The sequence below is a fragment of the Chroicocephalus ridibundus genome, chromosome 6 (genome assembly GCF_963924245.1).
Source record: "Chroicocephalus ridibundus chromosome 6, bChrRid1.1, whole genome shotgun sequence".
Taxonomy (NCBI): domain Eukaryota; kingdom Metazoa; phylum Chordata; class Aves; order Charadriiformes; family Laridae; genus Chroicocephalus; species Chroicocephalus ridibundus.
In genome coordinates, this window is record NC_086289.1 from 5,219,350 (window position 1) to 5,243,995 (window position 24,646).

A 24,646-nucleotide genomic window follows, 5' to 3' on the forward strand; every position below is an offset into this window, starting at 1 on the left:
CATGTCCGCGGAGGTGGCTCTGCTCAGGGTCCATCGTGGTGGCTCTGTGGGCTGAGAGGGCAGCAGGGATTTGCCCGCTTGTGCTGTCCAGGAGCATGGACAGAGCGAGCCCCAGCAAGGACAGCCCTGTCTGGGAAACCTCTCAGGGTGGGGGTACCACGAGCCAGCTGAGGTCCTAGCCCTGCGCTCCCGAGGCTCGCACAGCCATGCTCTGGGCACCGCAGCACCTGCAGATATAAGCATTACCGGGCAACGGACTGCCTTATCTGCTAGGAAACAAACTGCTTTCCCCCCACCCCGCCCTTCCCCAAAACGCAATGCCAAATACCCCTCAAGACTGTACAAATTCCAGTCTGTATTTCAAACAGTTAGTTTTCAGCTTGGTCTGTAAGTGTCATCCCAGCTGTCACGCTTCACAGCCTTCGGGAAGCATCTCATGTGGTGCCTGGATTAATCCTTGCGGCGCTGGCAGAGAGCAGTCCGCTTGTCTTCCTCAACAATACATTCCTTAGACAAATCCAGTGAACTTTTATGACACAAAGAGGGCTTGTTCCGCGCTGGCAAGGCTCAGATCAAGTGTTTACTCTACAAGCACAGTGCGCGGCTTCCAAACGCGCGCGGCCCAAGCTGTCCGTGAGCTCTACGAGAAACTGAAGCAACAGGTTTTGGCCACCCTCCTGCAACTGGGGCTTCATGGTTGGCTTTCTGAGCCCGTGACTAAGGATGGCAGGATCCAGCATTTTGGAAAGAAGGCCTGGCTTTGCTACGTTAATATTAAGTCATGCTCCCTGCCATCTCTTTGCATGGGAAAGCAAAGCCCTCACGTCAGCATAACTCAGTTTTCATCATATCTCATGCAAAAAATCTCTGCTTGAATCCAGGATTAGCAATGGAAGAAGGTGACAATTAACGACAAATGCTTAAATGCTTCAGAAACACCTCGACATCCCTGGCCGAACCTGTGTATAAACCTTTGTGACCAGGTAACTTCAGCAAACCAGGAGCCCTCAAGTCAGGATCCTTTTGTGTTAGCAACTGCTCAGGCACAGAAGAAAATTCAGTCTTTGTACAGAGTGCCCAATTTAACTCAGTGCCTAAATTAAAGAGCAATTAGCAGAAGTGATGAAGGATATAAGGCAAAAAATAACAAGGTCTTGACATGCACTGGGAAGTTACCTGCATGGTAGGAGCAGGGACGAGAAGGAAGGAAAAGAAGCAGACAAGGAAAAATTCATATAGAAAAATGTTAAGGGACTGGCTTCATCTCCATTCCAGTAGCTGGGTTTCTTCTGGGCTTTCATCCCCATCCTAGTAGATGGGTTTCAGCCTCTAAGGCTACCAGGCAACACTCATCTGACTGCAAGTGTTCAAACCCCACAGTTTATCTATTCTGTTTAGATATTCCGTGCTCACACACCCACGGAAAAGTTCCTTGGGCTCAACAGGTTTGTGTGGCCGTGTCTGAGGACAAAACACAGCCCTCACAGTCTTCAAACAGAAGGAGGAGGAAAGAGAGAAGCCATCTTTCTGAAACTATAGTTTCTGAAAACTGGAAAAAAAAATACAAAAAAAAGATGATGGCGGTCATTCAAACTTGGCAGGCTCTTTAGAAGAGCAGCAGTACAACTAATTTCTACATTCCAGCCCGTGACTGATTCATTTATTTCATAAAGAAGAAGGAAAAATCTGCTTGGATGGGTACCAGGTGATTCAGGGAAAAAGAGGTGATCCAAGTGTTATTCTAGGAAATGAAAACAAATCTCACTCCCAATGATCCAGCTGGATCACTGACAAGTTTCCTCAGGTAGGCATGACTTCATTAAAATGTGCTTTCGATGTCATAGTTCTTGAGTCTGAGATAGAAAATCTCCTAAAATACAGAAGCTGCTGTGAGAATTTCAATACCTCTTTAGTTTTTCCCAGCTAGATATAAACTGCCAAAATGAATAAAAATTAAATTTAAAAAAACCAAACAAACATGAAAACAAAACTACCAAAATAAAGAAAAACAAATAAATGAGGAAAAATCTCTTCTCCTTGTAACATAAGGCGTTGGACAGAAATTGTGCAAAACAACAATGTGCTTGGGTTCAGGGAAGCTGGAGAGCAAAGGATTGCAATTCTTTTTATCTTGAACTGGTCAAGATAAGGAAGGGCGGGGGTGGGTCAGCCTCAAGAAATGCGTTTGGTGTTTTCTCTGAGTTTGCGGAGCATTGTGGACAATTCGGCATCCCCACCGCGGTGGCTGTCTGCCTCATTTCCCGTTCAAGGTAGATGCTAGTGCAGTCCTGGTAAAGCAGCTTGCCCTTGGCTGGCGAGTCTGATGGAGTTATTTAAAAAAAAAAAAAAAAACAAGAAAGAAAATGATCAGCCAAGTGAAAGTGATCTCCAGAGTATATTAATTTAGTTATTTAATTGGAATTTTGTGCAAGTGCTCAGTCTCAGGCATTAAAGGACACCTAAGTCAGAACTGTGAGCAGAAGGTGCTTAATTCAGCTTGGTGCCAATGAGCATCTGTGGGCTTCTGTGGCAAGGCATGGGGAGAAAGTAATGAAAACAAGAAAAATTGTGTTTCTTACCCATACCCTGCGAACCCAAATTAGCTTTTTTTTTTGCTTTCAATCTACAAAACATGAGGATTTGTTAATAACAACTGGAAAATGAATCTACTTGCTAGCTATGGGATCCAGAAACAAAACAATGTTTATTTATACCCAGTTATAAATATTTTTATAGTATTTTCATGGGAAGGAGGACTACGGAGCTGAATTATCTCCTTCATAATCCAAAATTAGAATAGAAAGATAAACAGGACACCAAAGCCCAGGAAATTCAGTATACAAACAAGCAAACAAGAACTTTGTTTCTTTAACCCCACTGCTGGCCAAATGACAACACCGGGAACTGGCAGGAACCCATAGAGTCTAAACAAATTTTTTTTTCACTAAAAACGGTGTACATGTTTGAAACCAAATTGCTATGGATCCATTCGCTTTCCATTAAAAAACCTTCTTACGTGCCGCTTCTGGGAAGTTCTCCAGGAGTTTGCAGTTTCATTGGAGTTATGAACACTTGTAGCTACGTGGTCAGGACATACGAGGTGTAATTCAGTAATTATCCCCTGCCAACAGAGCTCACGCTACACAGGTTGACGCTGGTAAAGGATTTTAGCATGACGTTGCAAGCAACATCTTTGGTTGGTGCTGAGGTTGTTGGTTGAGTGCATACTACTGAGTACACATGTACCTGCTGCATGGGTGAGTAGTGACAGACACACTAGGAAGAAATTAAATAATCTAATACCAAAAAGTCAGACAGCTATTCAAAGCAAAACCCTGCCCAGTGATGGTTGGTTTGTCTTCTCTGATGATGGAGTAAGTGACAACAGAAGCTTCACTGCAGCCTCCAGAAAGCTCATTTAAAAAGAGCAAAGGCGGTGGCCTCCCCGCGCTCCTGGATCTCGACATCCCCGTGTTTGCAGGTACCAGGCGTCGCTACGTAGTTGGCATAACAGCGATCCCACGCCCAACGAATAAACAAAAAAACAAAAACAAACGGCCAAACAAACACTTTTAGTTTACATTTTGGCTTTAATTCTCTGTGTTTTCAACTAGGACATGAAAGGCAAAAATCCCAGATCTTACTTTTCATGTTTTCGTGCACCATCAGTAAATGTTTATGCGGGATTTGGCTGTTTGCATTTCCAGCGTATTTCAGCCTGATTTATGAATGTGCACAACACACTCTGAAAGGCTGGGTAAGTCCTGAGAAGCCAAACTCCTCATAATGACAAAGCATAAAACCATGAGGGAAAAAAAAAAAAAAAGAAATTAAATAATTTTATTGTGATCAGCAACCAAAAGTAATAAAATTGGAAAAAAACCTCTCCCTTCTGGAAAGGAGACATGAAATGTCTTGCAACATTTAAATGATATTTTGTTGAGTCTCCTGGCTGAGATTTGATCTCTTGGAGGAGATTTACGGTTTTGCCTGGTTTAGGATATATGTCAATGGGAAGGCTTCAAATTGATTTGACAAGCCTTTATGTCAAATTGTGTGATTCAGCCTTAAATATTGCAAAGAAACAACCTGTAACAGCTCGGTATCTTTTGAGTTTGGATTTATTTAATCTAAAGAAATGAAAACTTAATGGAAAAAAAGTCGGTCTTCAACTAGGTAGAAGAGAAAGGGGGAAAAAATGACTCTCTGTGGCCAGGAGGGACAGGGCAAGAACTAATGGGCTTGACCTGCAACAGTGAAAATTGAGGATAGACATTGTGAAAAGCCTTTTCAATGGTGATGCTAATTTCAGTAGCGAGTCTCATTAAGCATGAGAAGAGATTGCCTAGGCAAGTTAGGGAAACATCTGTTGGGAAGACGTTGGGCTGAGGTGGTGGTGCAGAGGGAAGCTCCAGCTGATATGGTTTTGGTGCTCTGGGTGAGTGGCAGTGCCCGTGGCCGAGGAGGAGGTGGCACGGGGGTGGCTGGCACGGAGGATGGAGGCAGCAGCAGGGACCTAGCAGCTCTGTGGGAAAGGGGCTGCGGTGTTCGTGGGGAGAAGTGCCACATCGTGGAGCGAGAGGGAGACCAGGGCTGCAGCAGGGATCTCAGGAGCAGGAGGTGCGTATCTTGAGACGACAACAGAAATAGCAGCAATGGTAGTTGCACTAAAATGGTTGAGGAACTTTTTCTAGACCTCTCAGGGCACGGTGATTTCTGGGCTCTGTTCCTTCTCAGCTTTGCAGATATGTCTGTCATCGCTGAGGAACCAAGGAATCTTTCAAGGTCTTCCCTGTGACATTTGAACGCTTTTACCTTTGCTGCTAGATTTTCTTTTATTTTTCAGCCACCCTTTATGGTTTAACTCTGTTAAAATGCCTTGCTGTAGCCGCACACACAGAGGTGGGCCCAGCACTCGTACAAAACAGGGGTGCCTCACACTTCTTCGCAGCAGTACGTGGAAGTGTTTCAAAATACAGCCAATGGGCAGAAAATTGAATACTGGAGGGAAAGCTTTCTCTCCAACAACACGGAGAAACACACTGGCTGTAGAAGACAGCTATTCCTCACTGGCGTGTAGGGGTAGTTCCCGTCACCTTTCCTGAGCTCCTCACCTTTGGGGATGCTGTGGGAAAAGCAGGGGACGCGGGGTCCGCTTGGGTGGGAGGGGATGCTGAGGGACTCGGTCAGCCATCTGCCCGGCAGGGAACACAGGGATGGGGGAAATGCGGAGACACAGCTCCCGAGGAGTCCCCTGAACAAAGCGGGGCATTTCGCTTTTGTGCGTGACATCCAGGAGGAAAGTGATGGAAACCAAAAGAAAAGGCATTTCCAAATCAAGCGTCAGCAATCTGGCTTCCTAGGGGCAGATATTTTCTGTAGATTTGCATGTGCAGAAAGAAAAAGAATTGGCTCATTCCTCTTGAAGCCTACATGAAGGTACTTAATTCTGAAATACCATAAGTAGTATTGCAGAAGCGGGGGCTTAGTCCATCACTTGGCAAATTTTTAATCCAACAGACCACACTCTTCCACGCAGTAAAACATTAGTTTGTGTTTTAATCACAGAGACATTAATTTGAAAGACAAAATAGAATTACTGCTTTGTAAACATTCCTTCCTTTGATTTTAAATTATACTGCCCACATAACAGATTGCTTTAGCTTGGAAATCTCTGCATTTTATAAATAAGCACAGATCCAGTATTGTTTCAATGAGAATTTTAGCATTAAAAACAACGCTCAAAGTTATTAGAATATTGTATAGCTACAATTCCAGATGCCATAGTAAGATCAATATTTATATTTCCTTTCCAGACATGACCTACTGCTTCTCCAAAAATTAAATCTCCTTCCCTTTTAATAAACCTTGAAATATTTATTGATGCCTCATTCGTATTTTCTCTCCAGCTCATGAAATTTTGAGGCGTTAGATAAATGGTCTTGGAAGGATGTGAGAAGAGAATTAGAGAGGAGAAAAATGACATAACGATTGTGCCGAACAACTCGTGACATGAATGTTGAAATTACTTCTTAATCATTTAATAGGTGTTAGGATTAGAAAGTTATTTTATAACACTGTAACAGGCTAGGATTTGTTGTAGATAAAGATATCACAGCTTCTTACAAATGGCAAATACGCGACTGTCGTCAACGAAGCATTTTGTGACGTTTTCCCTGTAATCGTTTAGCAGATGCTGCTGACCTTTGATCTCACATTATCCTGAGCGAAAGCGGTTTCTTCAGTGCAGGTCTCGCAACAAAACCGGCAAGAACAAAAACGACCACTGCCAGGACGGCGACAGCAACAACAAGTGGTGGGAGGGGATTGTCACCATCAGCGGGAACAACCTGGGGATGCGGCACAGAGACGTCCAGCCCTGCAAGAGAAGGCAAGAGGGGGTTTGGTCTCAGGGCACAGAGAGCTGCTGCGTTAAAAGGGATGGTCAGAAACAAGCTAACTTCTTACAGATCCATTGATTTCAACTATTTGAACAGGCTTTATATTAGCAGGGACGGCAACTTAACTAAGCAAACTTCATAAGCAGAAGGCAACTGAAAGAATGAGATGTTTCTCTGTTTGCTCCCAGATGGCCATCACGTTACACGATCAGACAGGAGCTAATTAGTTCAATGGAGTTATAGCACTAAAACGGGTTAGACACTACCTCTCCTTTGGGACAGCCAAAGCAGCTATACTTTTTATACACGCAGGCAAAAACAGGGCATTTGCAAGGTGTTGAAAGAAGAAGAGATTTGTATATATTTGTGTCAGCCAAACAATCACCTTTTTATAGTGAAGTTACAAAAGCAGATTGCAGCGACAGAGGTCAGAAACGCAGAGCTATGGCTTTTCTAAGCAGCCTCAGCGTAAATATGAGAGATGTTCATTTGACTTTACCAGCATTCCTACTCCCTTCTCGAAGCTTGAGTGACCCGACAACCACGTTCACTTTTTCCTCGGCAGAACTTGTCCCTCTCTTGGACCTGCTGATGCAGCCCCGGTAGCAGCGGGAGGAATAGTCCCCGAGCCCGCACACCACCAGCTCACACTGCAGGTAGACCAACGCGTGGCGGCTAATGAACTCGAAGGCATTAAATTTGAACCGAGCAAAGTGGCCGTAGGGGGAGTAGTACGTGGTGTAGGAAGAATCTCTAACACATCTAGAAAGAAAAGGCAAAGAGAATTAGTCTGCATGGGTACATGCATGTACGTTCCTGCAAAAATGCAATAAATTAAAACAAAATTCTATCATTGCCAGGTACTAAGAACACAATGGGATAAAAATGCAACTTTTATAGCATAATATAGACTTTTAAAATATAGACTTCTTTAAGCAACTAGAGCATTGGCAACTCTTTATTTTTTTCCAAGAGAAGAGAGTGGTGAAGAGGGAAGGACAGACGCTTGCTAATGTCTGTGCTAAGGAATGAAAATAGTTATTCTAACGCTTGACCTGTTTTTACTAAAATATTTAATGCCTAGGATGATAGATTCCTGCTGCCAGTTTTCACTAGCTCATCTCATCTACTTCACTCCCACTAGTTTGAATTTTGCGTATAGGATAAGGATAAAGTAAGCGAAACGAAAGGTCTAAATGACATTTCTTATTTCCAGGCTCATACTGTAAATATAAAAAAAAAAAATCAAAGAGCACTTCTGACATTCTGTTGATAATGAGTTCTAAACCAATTCAGATTGGCTCTATTCTTTTTTAACAAATGCAGAAAGGGTATTACAGGTATGCTTCTAACGACTTGAGAAAGCTCTTACCCATTCCTGATTATGTCATAGGCCAAAGAGTTAAAATCATGAGGATCAGGTGATGCCACACATGTGTCCACAAAGATGGTCAGATTTTGGTCAGAGTTGTGAAGAGAAGCTTGAACGTACACGTTTTGGTTCAAGTCAATGTAGTACGGAGAGTCGTGCACTTGCCGCAAGAATGATGAGGAATCATAAAAACCGATGTGCATGTCATATCTTCCAAACTGATTTTCATTCACGTCCACAGTGTCCTCAGCAACATACATTATTTGCGTCCATGCGTTCTGTAGCATTTTGCAACTAATACGTAAGTGAATAGTCTTTTTCCTCCTGATTATGTGCCCAGAAGATGTAACTTTGATCGTGTTGGAATAGTTAATTGTATCATTGTTCTCCTGTTTAACATGGGATTTAAAATGAGGAATTGTATTTTTGTCATGTTCCATGCTCTAAGCTTTGATGGAGTAATACCCAATTTAAAAATGCAGATTCATCTTAAACTTTTTAAACCAAGAAGCTCTATGTTGGTCTTTTCTGATCACATTGTAAATAAACTTGCTGAAGTGTGTAACTGAACAGAAATAAGCGGAGAAAAACTCTTTGGTGAATCCAAGGCAGACCCAACTCATTGAACATCTGTACAAAACACCAGTCATGGAGTACACACTCATCCCAGTCCTGCAGGGCACTTACAAGGCTACATCTACTTTAAATCACGCAAAGTTCATATAACTTCCTCCCGCGCTTTACTCCCTAGAACCTCATTTCTCTTAAGCACGGGGGTTCGCTAAGGCATGGAAAGCTAAAGCATTAAAAACCTCTGGGTCTCGTTGGTTCCCTTCTTCGCCCTGTGGACAACAATGGCCCTTTCATGACTCTTGTCAAAGCGGGAGAGTGCACAATTCAGAGTGCACAAGGGTGAGCCTACCTCTCGGATCGTCCCACAGCCGTTGTAGGGAATGTTGAATATGACCTCGTGTGACGTGACTGTTGGTTGACAGCGATTGTCGTTCAGGGTGACCATCTGCGCCGAGTAGCCTTGAGACTGGAGGTAGTCTCTGCTCACCACCGCACGCATGTAGTCTGGCAAGCACAGAAGGGCTGGTAGAAGAAGATACAATATATTAGTGACTTCAGGAATTTGTTAATGATCAAAGGTTGCAATTCAACCAAATGTTTTTTTCTTAATTTAGAAGGTAGGCGGTTCACACACCAACCCATCATATTTCATATGCATCCTTTCATTTCCCTAACATCTTTAAACACACACAAATAGTTATTTTGCAAACAAAACCAATAAACAGGCTTGTCTGTTGAGAAACACCGACCGGGAACTTACTAGTGTTGTGATCTGCCGGAATGGAGGAGTAGTGAGCCTGAAACCCTCTGAAGGTGTATCTCGAATCGCTATGAAAGCGAACGGTCATCATGTTTGAAGAGGATGTGTACGTGGGAAAGGAACCAGAACAAAGTCTCCCAAGAAGCGGGGAAGAATGTGGAGGCCCATCATAGACTTCAACGTAGTCATACTGGCATCTGCCACTTTGCATCCTGGTGAACAAACAGCACCTTGTGAAATGATGGGGGGACTGTAACACCTCTCTTATGGAGAAAAGCTGAGGGATTTGGGTCTCTTCAGCCTGGAAAAAAGATGCCTGAGGGGGGATCTTACCAACACTTGTAAATACTTAAAGGGTGGGTGTCAGGAGGATGGGGCCAGGCTCTTTTCAGTGGTGCCCAGTGACAGGACAAGAGGTAACGGGCACAAACTTGAGCATAGGAAGTTCCACCTCAACATGAGGAGGAACTTCTTGACTTTGAGGGTGGCAGAGCCCTGGTACAGGCTGCCCAGAGAGGTGGTGGAGTCTCCGTCTCTGGAGACATTCCAAACCCGCCTGGACGCGTTCCTGTGCCACCTGCTCTGGGTGACCCTGCTCTGGCAGGGGGTTGGAGGGGATGGTCTCCAGAGGTCCCTTCCAACCCCTACAGTTCTATGATTCTGTGATTCTGTGAAATGCTTTTCAGAAACTCTGATTTAACTGCCTAATGTGTGATAAAATCTTTCAGCACTTAAAGTTTTCACAGCAGAGGTTTTGCATGTAGCTGTAGCAGAAAATTGTGAGCAGAAAATACCACAGTAATCCAGATTTTATTCTGATCTTCCAGCTGCTGGATGTTATTGAAAGTATCTTTAAAACTGGAAAGGTTGCCTGTTTCAAATAAGGTTTCAAACAAGGTTTCAAACTTCTCAAATAAGTTTCGACTTTGCTGTTTGCCCAGGGAATCAATGTTTTACTTACGCAATATCTCTAAATGTGAGCATAACACGGAAATTGCTCTCTACTTGTATTTCCCACACGCAGTCAGTGTTGTTTGGATAGCTTCCAGGGTAGAAGGGGCTCTGCAGCATCCCAGAGGAATCTGAGATTGAGCCACCACAAAAATAAGGTGCTGCAGAAAAAAATGGAAGACGATTTACTTACAGGAAATTACTTATTGTAATTTGCTTACAGGACTCTATAAAATTGTACTGGAGCTGTAGGTGTCTCATCCGCAGCTGCTGAAAAGCAGGTCTCCCGCTGGCTGCAGGCGATGCTCCGTATGACTCAAATCAAAACAAATATTTGGTTTTGCTTTAGCTTTACTTTCATGTTGCATTCGGGATTCCCTGTCACATCCGTGGTGTCACACCACCCTCTTCAGGCTGGGCTGGTAACGCCTGGACGCTTTCTGCTCTGTTCTCTCCTTTCTGCAGTTGAGATGGGACGTGGGAGGCGTCCTGATAGTCAAAATGGAAATGCCTTCCTGAACAGACGGCATCCCCTGGTTACTCTGCTGCTTCTCTTTATTCCCCGAAGGACGTTGCAGGATAAATAAGTTGCAAGTCCTCTAGGAAACTCTAATGTTATGGTCTCAGACTGAAATAAGCACTCCGGGCTGCTGGGCCAAATCTTAAATATGTCTCATTTCTCCTATAAGCATAATTGCAGAAAGCTTTCATGTCCCTGCCAGCACGAATGACATATCATTCTTATGTTAAACACACAGATAATCCTAAAAGTTTCCTTATAGGCAGCGAGCACAAGCTCTGAACTTAATTCCTACAAGATGTGAGACGTAAAGGCAACACCCTCCCCCCGCCATTTCATGTTCTTGCACAGGGACACCCCCCCCCCCCAGTGCAGCGTACTCTTCCCTGCCTCAGGATTTTGGGATTCTTGGGCTATTCTAAGCTTGGGAGCATCAGCTGTACCCAGACACTGCCCCTTTCCCTGGTCAGACTGAACAGGCTCTCAGGGACCTCCACTTTCATACCATTTGCTACTGTGAATGGTCAAGCCCTTAGTCTAAAATCTTCTTTCTACGACAGAAATAGCAGGCTGAAGACAGTAAGACCTCTACTAAGCACAAGAACGAAAAACTACCCATTGCACGCAGCTTCTCTGTGAAATGACCTGTGACTCTGAATGAAAATAGAGAAAATTCCAATTAAACTGGTACGGTTTTGAAAAGGAAGCTGTATTTTTTTCAGGAAACTCTAAAAGAATACAAATCAAGTTATACTGTCAGGGAAGTGGATAAAGACAAAGATGGAAAATGAAAAAAATTCAGGAGAAAACATGATTTATGAGTGCTGTATAGAAGTCATAACAATAAGGAAACTCACACACACAAAAAATTAATGTCGGTAAAATTATACTGTGCATGTACCCCTGGCATGGTTTGATGCCATTGCGCTTTAGATCTTCGGTTCTGAACAAGGTACAATTACCACCCTGCCAAGACTGATATATGCGGTTAAAAGTTAAGAGATTTTTGACAACGCTTCCTAAGCCTTGACCCAGCCGAAGAGCCCGGCGAGGAGATGGCTTGCCCACAGCCCAACCAGCGTAACTGCAAAGTAAGCGTCACTGAGATGCGAGGGAATAACACAGACTTTCTAGGCATTACCATGAAAGTTTGAAGTGTTATTGCCATAGAAACAAAAATCAAATTTAAAACAGACCAACAGGGAGACGGCCCACAAATTAAAAAGGTGAGAAGAGCCAGGGAAGAGCATTACCTGATGGAGGTGTCGGGGTGGCCAGAGCAGCTGTGGGTGTGGAGGAAGAAGAGCCACAAGTGAGACGTGTTGCTCAGGGGAAAGGTGCTGTGGCAGAGACATGGCCCCACCTTGGGGCAGAGGGTACCGTGACGGGGATTGTGGCAAGGGGATGGGGACTTGGGGGACCATGAGCTCCACGGGAGAGCTGGTGGCCACCACTGCCCACGCACCTGCACAGATGACACTGGCATCCTCCACGTGCCTGCAGTTGTGCACACCCCAGCCGTTGTGCCTGCACATCTGGAGGGAGGGCTCGTCCCCGCGGCACTGCACATCGTCCAGGAAGATGCTCCCAGAGCCGAGGCCAAAGTACGCGTTGCCCGGGGCAGCCATGGGCTGGCCACAGCCCAGCTGCTGACACACCACCCGGGCATCACTCAGGTCCCACTGGTCGTCACACACTGTCCCCCAGCTGTTGCCATTGTACAGCTCCACGCGGCCTTCACAGCTGTTCCTCCCACCGGAGAGCCGCAGGTGGGCACCTGGGACACGGCACATGCCACCGGGTCAGGGTCCCACCAGACTGACCCCCACAGCCCCCACCTCCCCAGCTGTTCTGGAGATTTGACCACAGTGACCGTGAGTTGGGGTGGTGCAGACACGAAGGGACCAGGGGAGGGCAGTGACTGAGCAAAGACCCTGGGCGTGCAAAAGGCAGGTGCACAATGAGCAGAGACCTGCTGAGGAGGTCCAAGGGAGCTGCCTGGTGGCCCTGGGGGCTGGGACATTTGCAGAAAACCCCTTTGCACTCCTTGACCATGGCCCATCCCCTGAGAGGGGCCACTCATGCACCCTGGAGATGTTTGACTCCATGTGACCTGACAGGGTGCCTGCAGGGGTGCTGGCCACCTGGGCTTGCCGTTGCAAAGCCAATGGTGTGCCCTGGGATCAGGGCAGCGACCCGCATCCTGGGCTGACCCGGCAGGCATGTGGGATCGAGGGAAGGGATTGCTCCCAACCACTTGGCACTTGCTGCCTGAGAGCCAGGAGCCACGGGGTGGTTGGCAGAGGAGGGCTCGGACACATCACCACTGCTGCAGCTCAGCTCCTTCCCGGCAACAGCCCCCAAACCACGTGGCCCCTCGCCACAGGCAAAGGGGAGCAGCAGCCCTGTGACAGGAAGGCTCAGGCCAGCATGTCCCCCCTCCTCTCCTCTTGTGCCAGGCTGGGGCTCGTTGCGAGGCTGGGAATAAGCTGGGTGGGCATGAATTACCTGTTGTGTATGGCCATTCAGCAGGAGGGGTTGAATGTGCAGCTGCAAGGAAGGAGATGGAGTGAATGAAAGGGCAGCAAATGCAGCAGGCTTGTGGCAATGGATGGACATGGACATGGACATGGACATGGAAATGCAAGGCTGGAGCACTAATGGGTGAAGAGACCATGGGGCTCTGTCCTGTCATTCCCCCTCCAGACACCAGCATGACATGGCCCCAGCGCTGTCCCATCCTCCCCATGCCGTGATCCCACAGTCCTGCTTTTTGCCACTGCACCGAGCACATACACCTTCGATTGTGGAGAGCCTGCTGTGCCCTCTGTGTGCAAAACTGGGACTTTTGTATGACACATGCTTCCAGCACCAGGCACCAAAAACCCCCAACCTCACCACTCCACCCTGGCTCTACCGACGGAGGTAAGCATGGCTGCACCCAAGGGAGAGCACCCAAACCTGCCCCATGGGACCCACAGGAGAGCTGGTGGCCTCTGGTGCCCACGCACCTGCACAGATGACACTGGCATCCTCCACATGCCTGCAGTTGTGCACACCCCAGCCGTTGTGCCTGCACATCTGGAGGGAGGGCTCGTCCCCGCGGCACTGCACATCGTCCAGGAAGATGCTCCCAGAGCCGAGGCCGAAGTACGCGTTGCCCGGGGCAGCCATGGGCTGGCCACAGCCCAGCTGCTGACAAACCACCCGGGCATCACTCAGGTCCCACTGGTCGTCACACACTGTTCCCCAGCTGTTGCCATTGTACAGCTCCACACGACCTTCACAGCTGTTCCTCCCACCGGAGAGCCGCAGGTGGGCACCTGGGACACGGCACACAGGACCAGGTTAGGGTATCTCCAGACCAGCACCCTGTGGTCCCTAGATGGGCCCCTACAGCAGGGAGCCTGCATGGGTGCTGCACGGCCAGGGACAGGTCTGGGGGGCCTGAATTACCTGTTGAATATGGCCAGTCTGTGGTGGGCACCAGAGCTACAGATGTAAGTAAGAATTTAGTGTCAATGAAAAAGGCTCTGAACACAGTCGCTGCATGTCACGCACCCCAAAGTAGCCTGTCTTCATGGAGCCCCTGTCCTATGGCACTTCACATCATACGAAGGTCTTTCATTCAATTGAAATGACCATTGTGACTTCTCTGTTTCACACAACCACCTGCTCCCTGGGCAGGAACCACATGCCCCTGGAGTTCTAACTTGCATTACAAAACACTTGATGCAGCAGCTTTCTCTTTTCCAGTCATGTCCCAAATCCCAGAGCACATCTGAGAAATGGCAGGGACTGGAGGGGCGAAGGAAGAATGATCCCTTGTTGTAATCCCCCCAGTTGCAGTGAGAGGAAATCCCTCTCTGAACCCTTTCCTTCACCAGCAGTGGCTACAGAGGTCTTGGCCTCAAGCCTCAGCCCCCTAGTTTACCAGCTCTTCTCCATGCTCTACTTGCACCCTCACTGTGGACTTGGGTGACACAAATGGCCTAACTGGCTAGGGTCAGGGATGGGAGACTCCATCCAGTGCAGTCAGGTCTGGGAAGGGAGATCAGGGGCACTAAGGAGATCAGTGAGTGACAGTGGAGGTACAGGGGAGTACCTGATGTGCTCCCCTCTGCTGTAGTAGCCATTGTCGCTGTGGTGGTTGTCTCTGCGAGGGTGGTCGTTGCTGCTATGGAGGTTACTGGCGCTGCAGTGGTTGTCTCCACTAGGTGGGACGTCACTGCTGAGGAGGTTGCTGGTGCTGCGGTGGTTGTCTCTGCTAAGGAGGCTGTCTCCGCTATGAGGGCTATTGGTGCTGCGATGGTCGTCTCTGCTAGAGAGGTCATTGGTGCTGTGGTAGTCATCTCCTCTGTGGAGGTCGTCGCTGCTGTGGAGGTCGTCTGCAGCAATGAGGTCATTGCTGCTGGCGTGGTTGTCTCCTCTGTGGAGGTCGTTGCCGCTGTGGGGGTTGTCTCCAGTGTTGAGGTCGTTGCTGCTGGGGTGGTTGTCTCCGGTGTTGAGGTCATTGGTCCTGTGGAGGCTGTGTAGCTTGTCTTTCCTGTGAATATGGAAGAAAAACTTCACCCACATGAGGACCGTGCTTGTGCAATGGCTACATCTGTGTGTGAGCAACAAGCCCAGATCCTCAAGGATGAAGTGAACTCAAGACAAATTACTATGATGCCATACTCCATGTTGACTGGAGAGAATGGAGGTGGGTAACAGCCAATTGAAAATTTTTTCTTGAAAGTGGTATTTTCAGATGGTGACAGCAGGAAAGGTACAGATATGGCATCTGCTCCCAGCACAGGACACCATGGCCCAGGCACGGCCAGAGTCTGTCCTCTACAGGCTCCTGCCATGGAGCTGGGAGCTGTAGGGTTGCTGGCAGCAGCAGGGCTTGGACCTGTCACCATTGCGGATGCCCTTCTGCAGAGGCTCAGGCCATCCCCAGGAGCAGCCTGGGCAGTGGCCTTTGGGGTGGTGCTTGGTGCAAAGCCGGGAGTGGATCAGGCCGTGGTGACTCACCTGTTGAATGCGGCCAGTCTGTCGTAGACACCGGAACTACAAATGGAAGCAAGAAATAAATGACATTTTAAAAGACACTGGACACAGCACGCATATTGTAACAGAGTCATCGGAGCACGTTTTGTTGTTTTCTCCTAAGTGCAAAGCACCGGTGCAGCTGCCATTTTCTCCTAGCATGAATTCAGGTCTCTAGGCTCTTTCTCTTTGAGTAAACGTGGAAAACTGCAATATATATAAAACACCTGAACAGCCTGTTGTCATCAGCCATGTCTCAGTTCGTAACGATCTGTTGTTAGTACAGGAGAAAATAACATACAAGTGAACTACCTTTTCTTAAAAAATAAGGAGAAAGTAAAGTCAGAAAAGAGCAAGGTGACAGAGTACTCAAAATGGATGGATATTTGTAAAGGAAAGAATATTAATGGACCTAAACTTGAAGGAAAACTTGATTAATACAGAAACAATGCAAAGTGTGCTGTCAGCTATGGCAGTGTGCGCTGTGACTGAAGTTATTGTTGCCCATAACGAATGCATTAAGGCTTGTGATAAGAAGATGAGTTTCACCTAAGCCCCTTCCTCCCTGATGACCGTTGCCTATCAGACATAGCTTTGCCTCTAGTTTCGGCTTGTTTCCTTATTCTCTTTGTCACTATGGGGTGATTAGATGGAATAAAAGTTCTGCATATTGCAACGCCTGTCTAATCCTTGGGAATTCAGTTGCTTTGCATGGGGTGAGCAATCACAGTTTGTATGCAACCCTAGTGAGAAAAACATGACTCTGGTTCTGCCGGGTCATCAGAGTGAGAAGACAGATTCTGCTTTCTGAGAACAGGCCTTTTCGGAGGGACTGTGCCCTTCCACAGATAAAAAATTCTTCATAATAAAGCAGAAAGAAAGATTAGACATATATCTGATACATCTGGTGTAACTTTCCAACACGTATCTTGAATGAAATGCTGTCTCAGAAGGAGAATGTCTGCATACCCCCATACCAACACATGTATATCGAGTGCCATTTATAGCAAATTCATTTAGAAAAGAAAAATGTGACAGCACCTGAACAGACAACACCAGCATCTTCATAGTGGGCACAGTTGTGTATCCTCCACCCAGGGTGACTACAGTGTGACAAGGAGACCTCATTTCCCATGCAATTCACGTTGTCCAGCAGGATATCGCCCGAGCCTTGCCCAAAGTAAGCACTTCCTGGAGCTGCAATGGGCCGGCCACATCCCAGCTCCCTGCACACAACCTGGGCATCGGAAAGGTCCCAGTAGTCATCACAAACTGTCCCCCGCCGGCCGTTGTAATAGAGCTCAACGCGACCTTCACATCTGTGCCTTCCATTCACCAGCTGGAGACGGGTCGCTTTGGGAGAGAGGGATTTGAGCACAAACACAGTCAGACAGATAAGCTGGAAGAGACCTTAAGAAGTCATTTATTCTGCTCTCTTGACCCATCGTTCCTAGTAGGTGCTTGGTGTTGTGGTTTCAGTTGGGATAGAGATAACTTTTTCATTAGCAGCTGGTATAGTGCTGTGTTTTGGATTTGGGATGAGAAATACTTGTCCGGTAAAAACTGGTGGGTTTAGTTATTGCCAAGCTCCCACGGACTTTTCTGCTCCTTGCACCACCCCACCGGCGAGCCGGCTGGGAGGGCACAAGCAGCTGGGAGCCAACACAGCTGAGACAGCTGACCCCAACTGACCAAAGGTCTATTCCGTGCCATACGACATCATGCTCGGTACATAAAGCTGGGGGAAGAAGGAAGGGGGGATGCTCCAAGCGATGACACTTGTCTTCCCAAGTAACGGTTACGCGTGATGGAGCCCTGCTTTCCTGCCGATGGGAACCAGTGAATGAATTCCTTGTTTTGCCTTGCTCGCGTGCGTGGCTTTTGCTCTACTTATTAAACTGTCTTTATCTCAACCCACAAGTGTTTTCTCACTTTTACTCTCTCCCCCATCCACACTGGGGGGAGTGAGCGAGCGGCTGCGTGGTTCTAGGTGCTGGCTGGGTTTAAACCACGACACTTGCCTAGCCCAATATTAAATGCACCTTTTTTCTTCCCCTCTTCCAGATCTCAAAATCAGCCGCATGTACTTTATGCAAGCTTTCTACAGAAAATTTAAATAGCAGGCTAAGCACAAACTATTTCAGCAAGAAAGGAAATTCTTTAATAATAAGAAAAGCATAACAGGAAAGCAAAGGAAAGAAAATGAATATCAGTATCTGGATGAAATCAAAGTAAAACTGTAATAAGAAAATATCACTGATTTTATTTTTCACTTTGTTACTAGGAGAAGAACGGCATGTTTTAAGAAGACGTTTCATGTTTGTGTATTTCTCTTATTCATTGCTGTCAAAATGTTTTATGCTAAAGAGCAAGGAGACACTCTGCATTGAATCCCACTGGAGTTTAGGATGTACAGCACAGCTTTCCTGCCCTCAACCTCTGTCTTACCAGAAGCATGTATGTGTAGCACTTCTATGTGGTGTACAAAGCCCCTGCTGACCTGGGTGCAGGGGGAAACACCCAAGCAGATCACCGAGGCTTCGGGGACACGGCAAGAGGCAGGTTCGGCAGCCGGGACCGGCTTTTTGTGAAATCTGTGCTCATGGGGCTGCTACAGTGCTGCCATATAAAAATTACCAGGCAGGTAATTTACATCACATAAATATCGCAAGATGTTATGCACTACTGAAGGATAACAAGCAGTGACCTACTTTGCTTAAAATGATGTCAAAATCAGACCAAATGAATCCTTCAGAAACGCTTCAGAATTTTACAGAAAACAATAGCCATTCTTTATTCCCCTCCCTGCTTTATGGAATCTACCTAGAATTTCTCTTCTTCCTCTAAAACTTTTAGGAGACTTTTAAGGACCTAGAGTCCACACATCACAAACAAATCCTGTAGTTTTTAAGAGTAATTTTAGTGGAAGAATTCCACTAAGTGTTCAACAGAAAGGAGAATGCTCTCAACAGGATTATAAGAATTTCAATAGGAATCCACTGGCTTTATTTCTTACATGCCTGTAAAATGTTATTAGAGTTTGAAATAAAGAAATACCTAATAACCTATCATGTATACATCTGATAACTGCGTTCATCCAGGTAAAGCCCATCTGCTTTGCAGTTTGCGTTAGCTTATTTAGACATTCTGCAGAGAACAGTATGAAAGTCCTGATTTTAGAGATCCATTTTTGGTGAAGAATTTTGTTAAAGACTTTACCGCTAAGTGTAAGAGAGCAAATAAATCTTGTAACTTAAGATTTGCAGTATTTACACTTTGGAAATGAAAACGCGCACGCTGCACTTGTTATACTCTTCATTTCTGCCAAATACATATTTAGCTTGTTATTAAACGCTGAATAAGTCATCCAAAGCAAAACAAATCTAAGAAGTTAACAGCTCCAGGATTTCTTCACTGCATCTAATCCTTTGTTCTTGGACTAGAAGAACAGTCAAGACGGTGTCCAAACTAAATTTGCCCCTATTTGTGCGCATTTAACTGGCGGTTCAAAGGGAGAAGCTACAAAAGCGCCCCTTGACTTGTCCCCGATTTGTTTCTTCAAATGCCTACTTGGACATTTTTGAACCACACTCACAGGGTTTTTGAGAAGTGGAACAGCAAACCTGGCAGAAAGTCAAAGTGGGATTAGGAAATTAAAGCTGATCCAAACCAGTTTTATTTGCTTTCCTTCAGGGTCTGTCATCGCTGTGAGAGCATAATGATCTGCTGGGCATGTAATTAGAGAGGTTACATCCTGCCTCACACTTTAAAGGTATCAAAAAGACAAAAGCACAGGAGCCAGAGGCAGGGGCTGGGGAATGAAGCCAGAAGCAGAGAGAACTGGAGCAGCAAGAGTAAGATGGTTTATCACCAGGCAAGCAGAGGACAGGTGAAGAAAACTGGATGAGGCGAGTGATGGCAATATAAATTATCATAACGATGCTTAAATAACTAGTTAGAAAGATAATCTGCAATTGTTCTAGGATATACATAGAATTATTCAGCTCAAAGTCACCCAAGTCAGAAACTAATCGTATAAGGAACAAGTCAATGACAAAAATAAAGTTGAACTAACAGCGTTTCATGTCATTCATTATTTTTAGATGTCCCTCATTTATCCCCAGTGCTAGATTAAGAAAATTAACTCCTTGTTATATTTCATTAAATTGTACATAAGATCAAGAAGAATCAAATACTACAAGCAATATTAAATAACATATGTATGTGTTCATATACTCTGGAATAAATATCCATTTAAAAAATAAATTCTTAAATATTTCTTAGATCAAAATTCTGGACCTGGAAGTTTGCCTCATTCATAACATACCCACAGGCACGAGTGTGCGACGACACAAGGCACTAAGACAAGTACTACCCGGTGGCAGCAAATGAACTGCACTAAATGTTTTCAGTCATTCTTATTCACTATGATGGACAGTTCACAATTTTAGTAGAACAGAATTGTGCTATCTCACCCAATCTCTCTTTTAATCTTTTGCCCAAACCAATACCAGCATGATTGTGATTTCTATTTGTGGAATCAACAGAGAGGACCCCAACCAGTCTTTACAATTTTTTTTATGTGCCCTGGAACAAGTCTAAGTGCTTTACCTGATCTGGCCTCCAGAACTGCTGCACCTAACAAGAGTAGCCATGTCAAAATCATAGCGGTACCCATCTTATCAAGTGCTGCTGATAGAAAGGACCATCAGAATATATAGTTTATTGCTGAAGGGGAGTGGCTCTACGGGTTTCTCTTTCTACAAGAGAACCATAAAACAACCACAGTCCTATGATCTGAAACAAAAATATGTTTGGTTTGTTATTCACGATTTTGTAACTTCCTGGGTTTTGCAGAAAGATAATATCTCAAGAGTAACATTTTCCATTGCCTGGAAGGAAATATTTATGCTACTCTAGGTTTCACAATCATCTCGTTGTACAAATAAAATGAGTTCCTATCCAAAGATACCTTTCCATTCTGGCTGTTGAATCTCAGTATTTTTCTTTTATGAGGAGATTCCTTGGCAGGTCTGGGGAAAGTAGTGGAATGTCAAAACTCAAATGGGTTTCCTCCAGCAAAGTAATAAAAGAGCTTCATAACTTGGTTCCAACTAGTGAGGCAAGTCTCCCTGGGGAGCCACGAGTCTCTTCCAGGTTTGGCATACTCAAATAAAATAAGATAAGACCTGGTGGCCCTGTTCAAGCATGACTGGGGCAGTCTCTGAAAATAACCCACCAGAACTGTGGCTGTTGCTGAAAGCAAGATGAAGGTAACAGAGACACACTTAATCGGGAGGGCTGCATCCTATCAAAATTGCTGGCTCCACCACAACATCAGTTCCTCTGCCATCAGCAGCAGAGCCGACAACAAGAAGGTTAAGATAGGAGGTGGCTGCAGCTCAACGTAGGAGCCACTGGAGAGGCAACGTGGTGGAGATGTGAGGAAAGGAGAGGAGGCAATCAGTGGTCCTGGGCTGACCTACCAGTCCAGGACCTGGGGAAAGAGAGTTGGGGTGGTGCAAGAAGAACTGACTGAGAGAGGTGTGAAATATTGCTTGCTAGTTTTCTGTGCTTGAGAGCCACAGCCAGAAGTGGAGAGGAGCTCATACCATAGCGTGTGATTGATAACTTTGCCCCAACACATGGGTAGTTTGCTCCAGATAATTAAGGAGAGAAACTGGCCAAGCCTTGTAAGCAAATCACTATGAGATACCTGAAGAACTTTGCAGTTGAAGTCAACACCTCCAGCCCCAATATGAACCCATTCCTTTTTGGCATTTTTAAGTTCAAGTCAAAACTCTAATCACTGAGAGATTGTTAGATTCCAAGAAAGTGTTAAGAGAACCAGGGCCAGCTGACAACTTTTTGTGAAAACTGTGCAGACAAATCAGTGGATTTTATGCATAGTTAATCAAATTACAAAGGTTGCAACTTAGCTTTATTCTAAAATTTCCTTTGATCCTTTGAACGACGAAAGGGGAAAAAAAAGGTTCAGATTTCTATTAAGAATCTTTCTTAATATATTCCTTGTTTAATTTTGCATAGTGAAAATTAACAGCTGTGTCATTCTTTGAAGGAATGAGTCCAAAGCTCTTCAACTACATGAAACAGTGCTTAGTTCTCATTCAACACTCTCTTGCCAAAGTGGTTACTTTCCTGTGTTTCTGTGTTTTAACCATTGAATGAGAAAAGGCTGATGACCATCCTAACACTGAAGAGCCAGAATATTGGTTTTCATCTGATTCCTACCTCTACACCCTTGGATGACATTATCAGGAGTTAAAATTTGTAGCACAATTGTTGCCATATACAAATTTATTGCCTCCAGGGCCAGTCACAAAGGATGAAGACTGAAGTCCAGGAGCCCAAGGGAAAAATGACTTAGAAGGTCTTTCCACAAAGGCCAGCATCACTGGAATGGAAGAAGGAAGTGCAAAACCCAAGAGGCCAAAGATAATGCTGGAAGCCTTGAAAGTGAACGCTGAGAAGGGTAAATATGTTTCTTCTTTATACAAACAACCACATTCACACATGAATGAGGAAACGTACGCAACGCCTGGTATTCACTATTCATATTCTTCTGGTTTTGACATCTTGGCAAGAAGCAGAAAACGTCCAATACATTTGACTGACTAATGAAGCACGGTAACCAGTGAAGCAAGAGTAAGTGATGGACAGAGATCCTTCTCCAAACTCTTGCAATAATTGAAAAGGGCGGGGAGGTAGGGGAACACGAAAGTGATTCCCAGGTGATTCAAGTGAAAGAAAACCTGTCAAAATGTCCAGGTAAATGAACAACCCTGATTAATTATTTCGTCACTATGTTCTTCACTAATTAATTCTTTACTAAAACTTCAAAGATCTAGATATTTCTGAAGAACATGACTATCAGGCAATCTCTGTAGACTAGGAATAGATTCCTACTCTGTATATGTTCCAATTAATTTGAATTAATTAATTAATTAATGCAAATACCATACAGCACATGTTTTCGTCTTTCCCATTGGCTAGATAAGTCTCTTTCAGTAACACATTTTTGCTCTTTAGGACTTCTTCTGGCAGCTTGAAGTGTTTCTCAGCAGGTTACTCTGTGACAGAAGCTCCATCAAGCTTTGAAAACACTTTCTCTTCTACTGACTATTGTCAGGAGACTTCTGCAGACACACTGGCTTTTGTGAGGTCCAAATGGAAACCATTGAAAGGTTATAGAAGATTAATCAGTTTTCACCTGTGACTATAAGAAAGTATCTAGACTGGAATGAGGGTATTCACAGGCTTCTGCACAAAGAAACGATGGTTTGAATTCATGTTTTAAGATGCAGTGAGGCAGCATAGTCTATTTTATCAGGTTCCTTGATGGCCTCTTGGGTTCTGTTGCGTGTCAAATGTGAAGTGTGTCATTGCAAATCAATTTGCATTTGTTTAATGGTGAGGATCCAAATGGATCAGAACTGTCTGCCACCAAGAGTCAAATCCACTGGATTTACCAGTAGAAGCTTTCACGAATGCAGTGGGGCAGGAGGGGGGAAGGAAGGTTCTTGGCAGAGGCACCATTCAGGAGGCATATGTACTTGAGCATGACCCTTTCCTCATCACCAAACCCAGTTTTCTTGAATCCTGCATGTCTGTAATACCTGTGGGTTAAGGAAGGAGGCAGGAAATAAGAAGGATGAGTCTGAGACACCAACTACTTGAACAGTTTAGTGGTGTTTTCTACAGCAACATTTAATATGGAAACCACTGATCTTAGATCTTCTACCTTTCATTCTGATTCAAACGTTGGTATATCTCCACCTGGGACCCCTGGCACAGAACAGTATGGGAAGGCTTATCTCTGAACAGTACAGGCACGTTGCAGGTTGGAGGCACCAACATCCTAAGTCTAGGATCTGTTTGCTTGTCTGATCAAAATAATATTCAGAGACTAGAAGAAGAAAAAGTGTCACCAAGCTATGCCCTGAAAAATGGTGGGGTAGCATAACCGCAGCAGCAAGGCCACAGCAGGGGCGGGGACAGGAGAGAAAACAGCAGGTCTGGGAAGAGCAGAGGGGAAGGTCCTCTCCTGGAGAGGTAGGAAAGCCCAGGTCTAGGAAAGTTTTCACTGTGCTGGGCAGGTCACTGGATTTCTCCAAGCATGGGCAATCTCTGGTCCACACACAGAGGACTAGATGAAAGGCAGGTCGGCCTCCTGGATTGCTCTGCCCTTCAAAGCTGGCTGTAGGCACAGAGGAAGGGAGGACTCTCCTCAGGCCTTGTTCCTCATGTGTGGACAGCAAGATTCACTTCCATTCTCTGTGGGCAATGCCAGTCCCTGCCTGTATGGTCCCTTCACAGCACGGAGAGATGACGATAGGCCTGCCAGGGGTCACCAGGAAAAGGCAGCTTGCAGTCAGAAATGGCACAGGCTGTAATGACGACTCCTGTCAGAGCTGCCCGCATCCTCCTCGTCAGGTCAGGATGTCACCCTGGCGTAGAGCTCGCCTTCCCCACACGTCACTGCTTTGTCTCTCGCTCACACCACACATAGTACATTACACTGTTCCCAACGAACTTTGCCCTGTCATTGCTGGCTAGAAAACAGGAAAGACTAAAGAAGAGCATTTCTCAGTCAAAGACCAGTGACCTTTCCGCCTGCAGTAAGTAGCTTCTTCCAAACAGATTCTTACTTTAATATTTTTTTGTTTTGTTTTCGCATGGGGATAGGAGACAGGTCACACTTCCTTATGGCAACTTACGTACATTTTCTCTCCACCCCCCTCCATTGCAGGTGTAGAAATGCGTAAGAACATGAGCAGAAATCATTGCTTGGCAAAGTCATTTTGTCAGAAGCCACGTTCTCCAACCTGATAATGCATTAGCTGGCAGTTCAGACGCATAGATGGTGTGTTGCAAGTGCACAAAAAGAAGTATTGCTCAAAAAACCCTTTCTTTCCTGCTTTTTTTTAATCACATACTTACACAACAGATGTGTTTATATTCATCCACTATACAAAATCTTATAAATGGCCTACATTTTCTCAGAGAAAAATGTAATT

General features: G+C 45.4%; 1 protein-coding gene across 1 annotated transcript; it reads right to left on the reverse strand.

Moving 5' to 3' along the window:
- Nucleotides 1-6,212: 6,212 nt before the first annotated feature.
- SPADH (spermadhesin family member) lies at nt 6,213-20,274 on the reverse strand. Its single transcript, XM_063338335.1, has 10 exons — nt 20,220-20,274; nt 16,892-16,961; nt 13,557-13,830; nt 12,947-12,953; nt 10,068-10,218; nt 9,107-9,318; nt 8,696-8,868; nt 7,774-8,162; nt 6,901-7,163; nt 6,213-6,379 (listed from the first exon to the last, which is right to left on the reverse strand). The coding sequence occupies exons 1-10, from the start codon at nt 20,272-20,274 to the stop codon at nt 6,213-6,215; spliced, it is 1,761 nt and encodes a 586-aa protein (XP_063194405.1).
- Nucleotides 20,275-24,646: the final 4,372 nt, after the last annotated feature.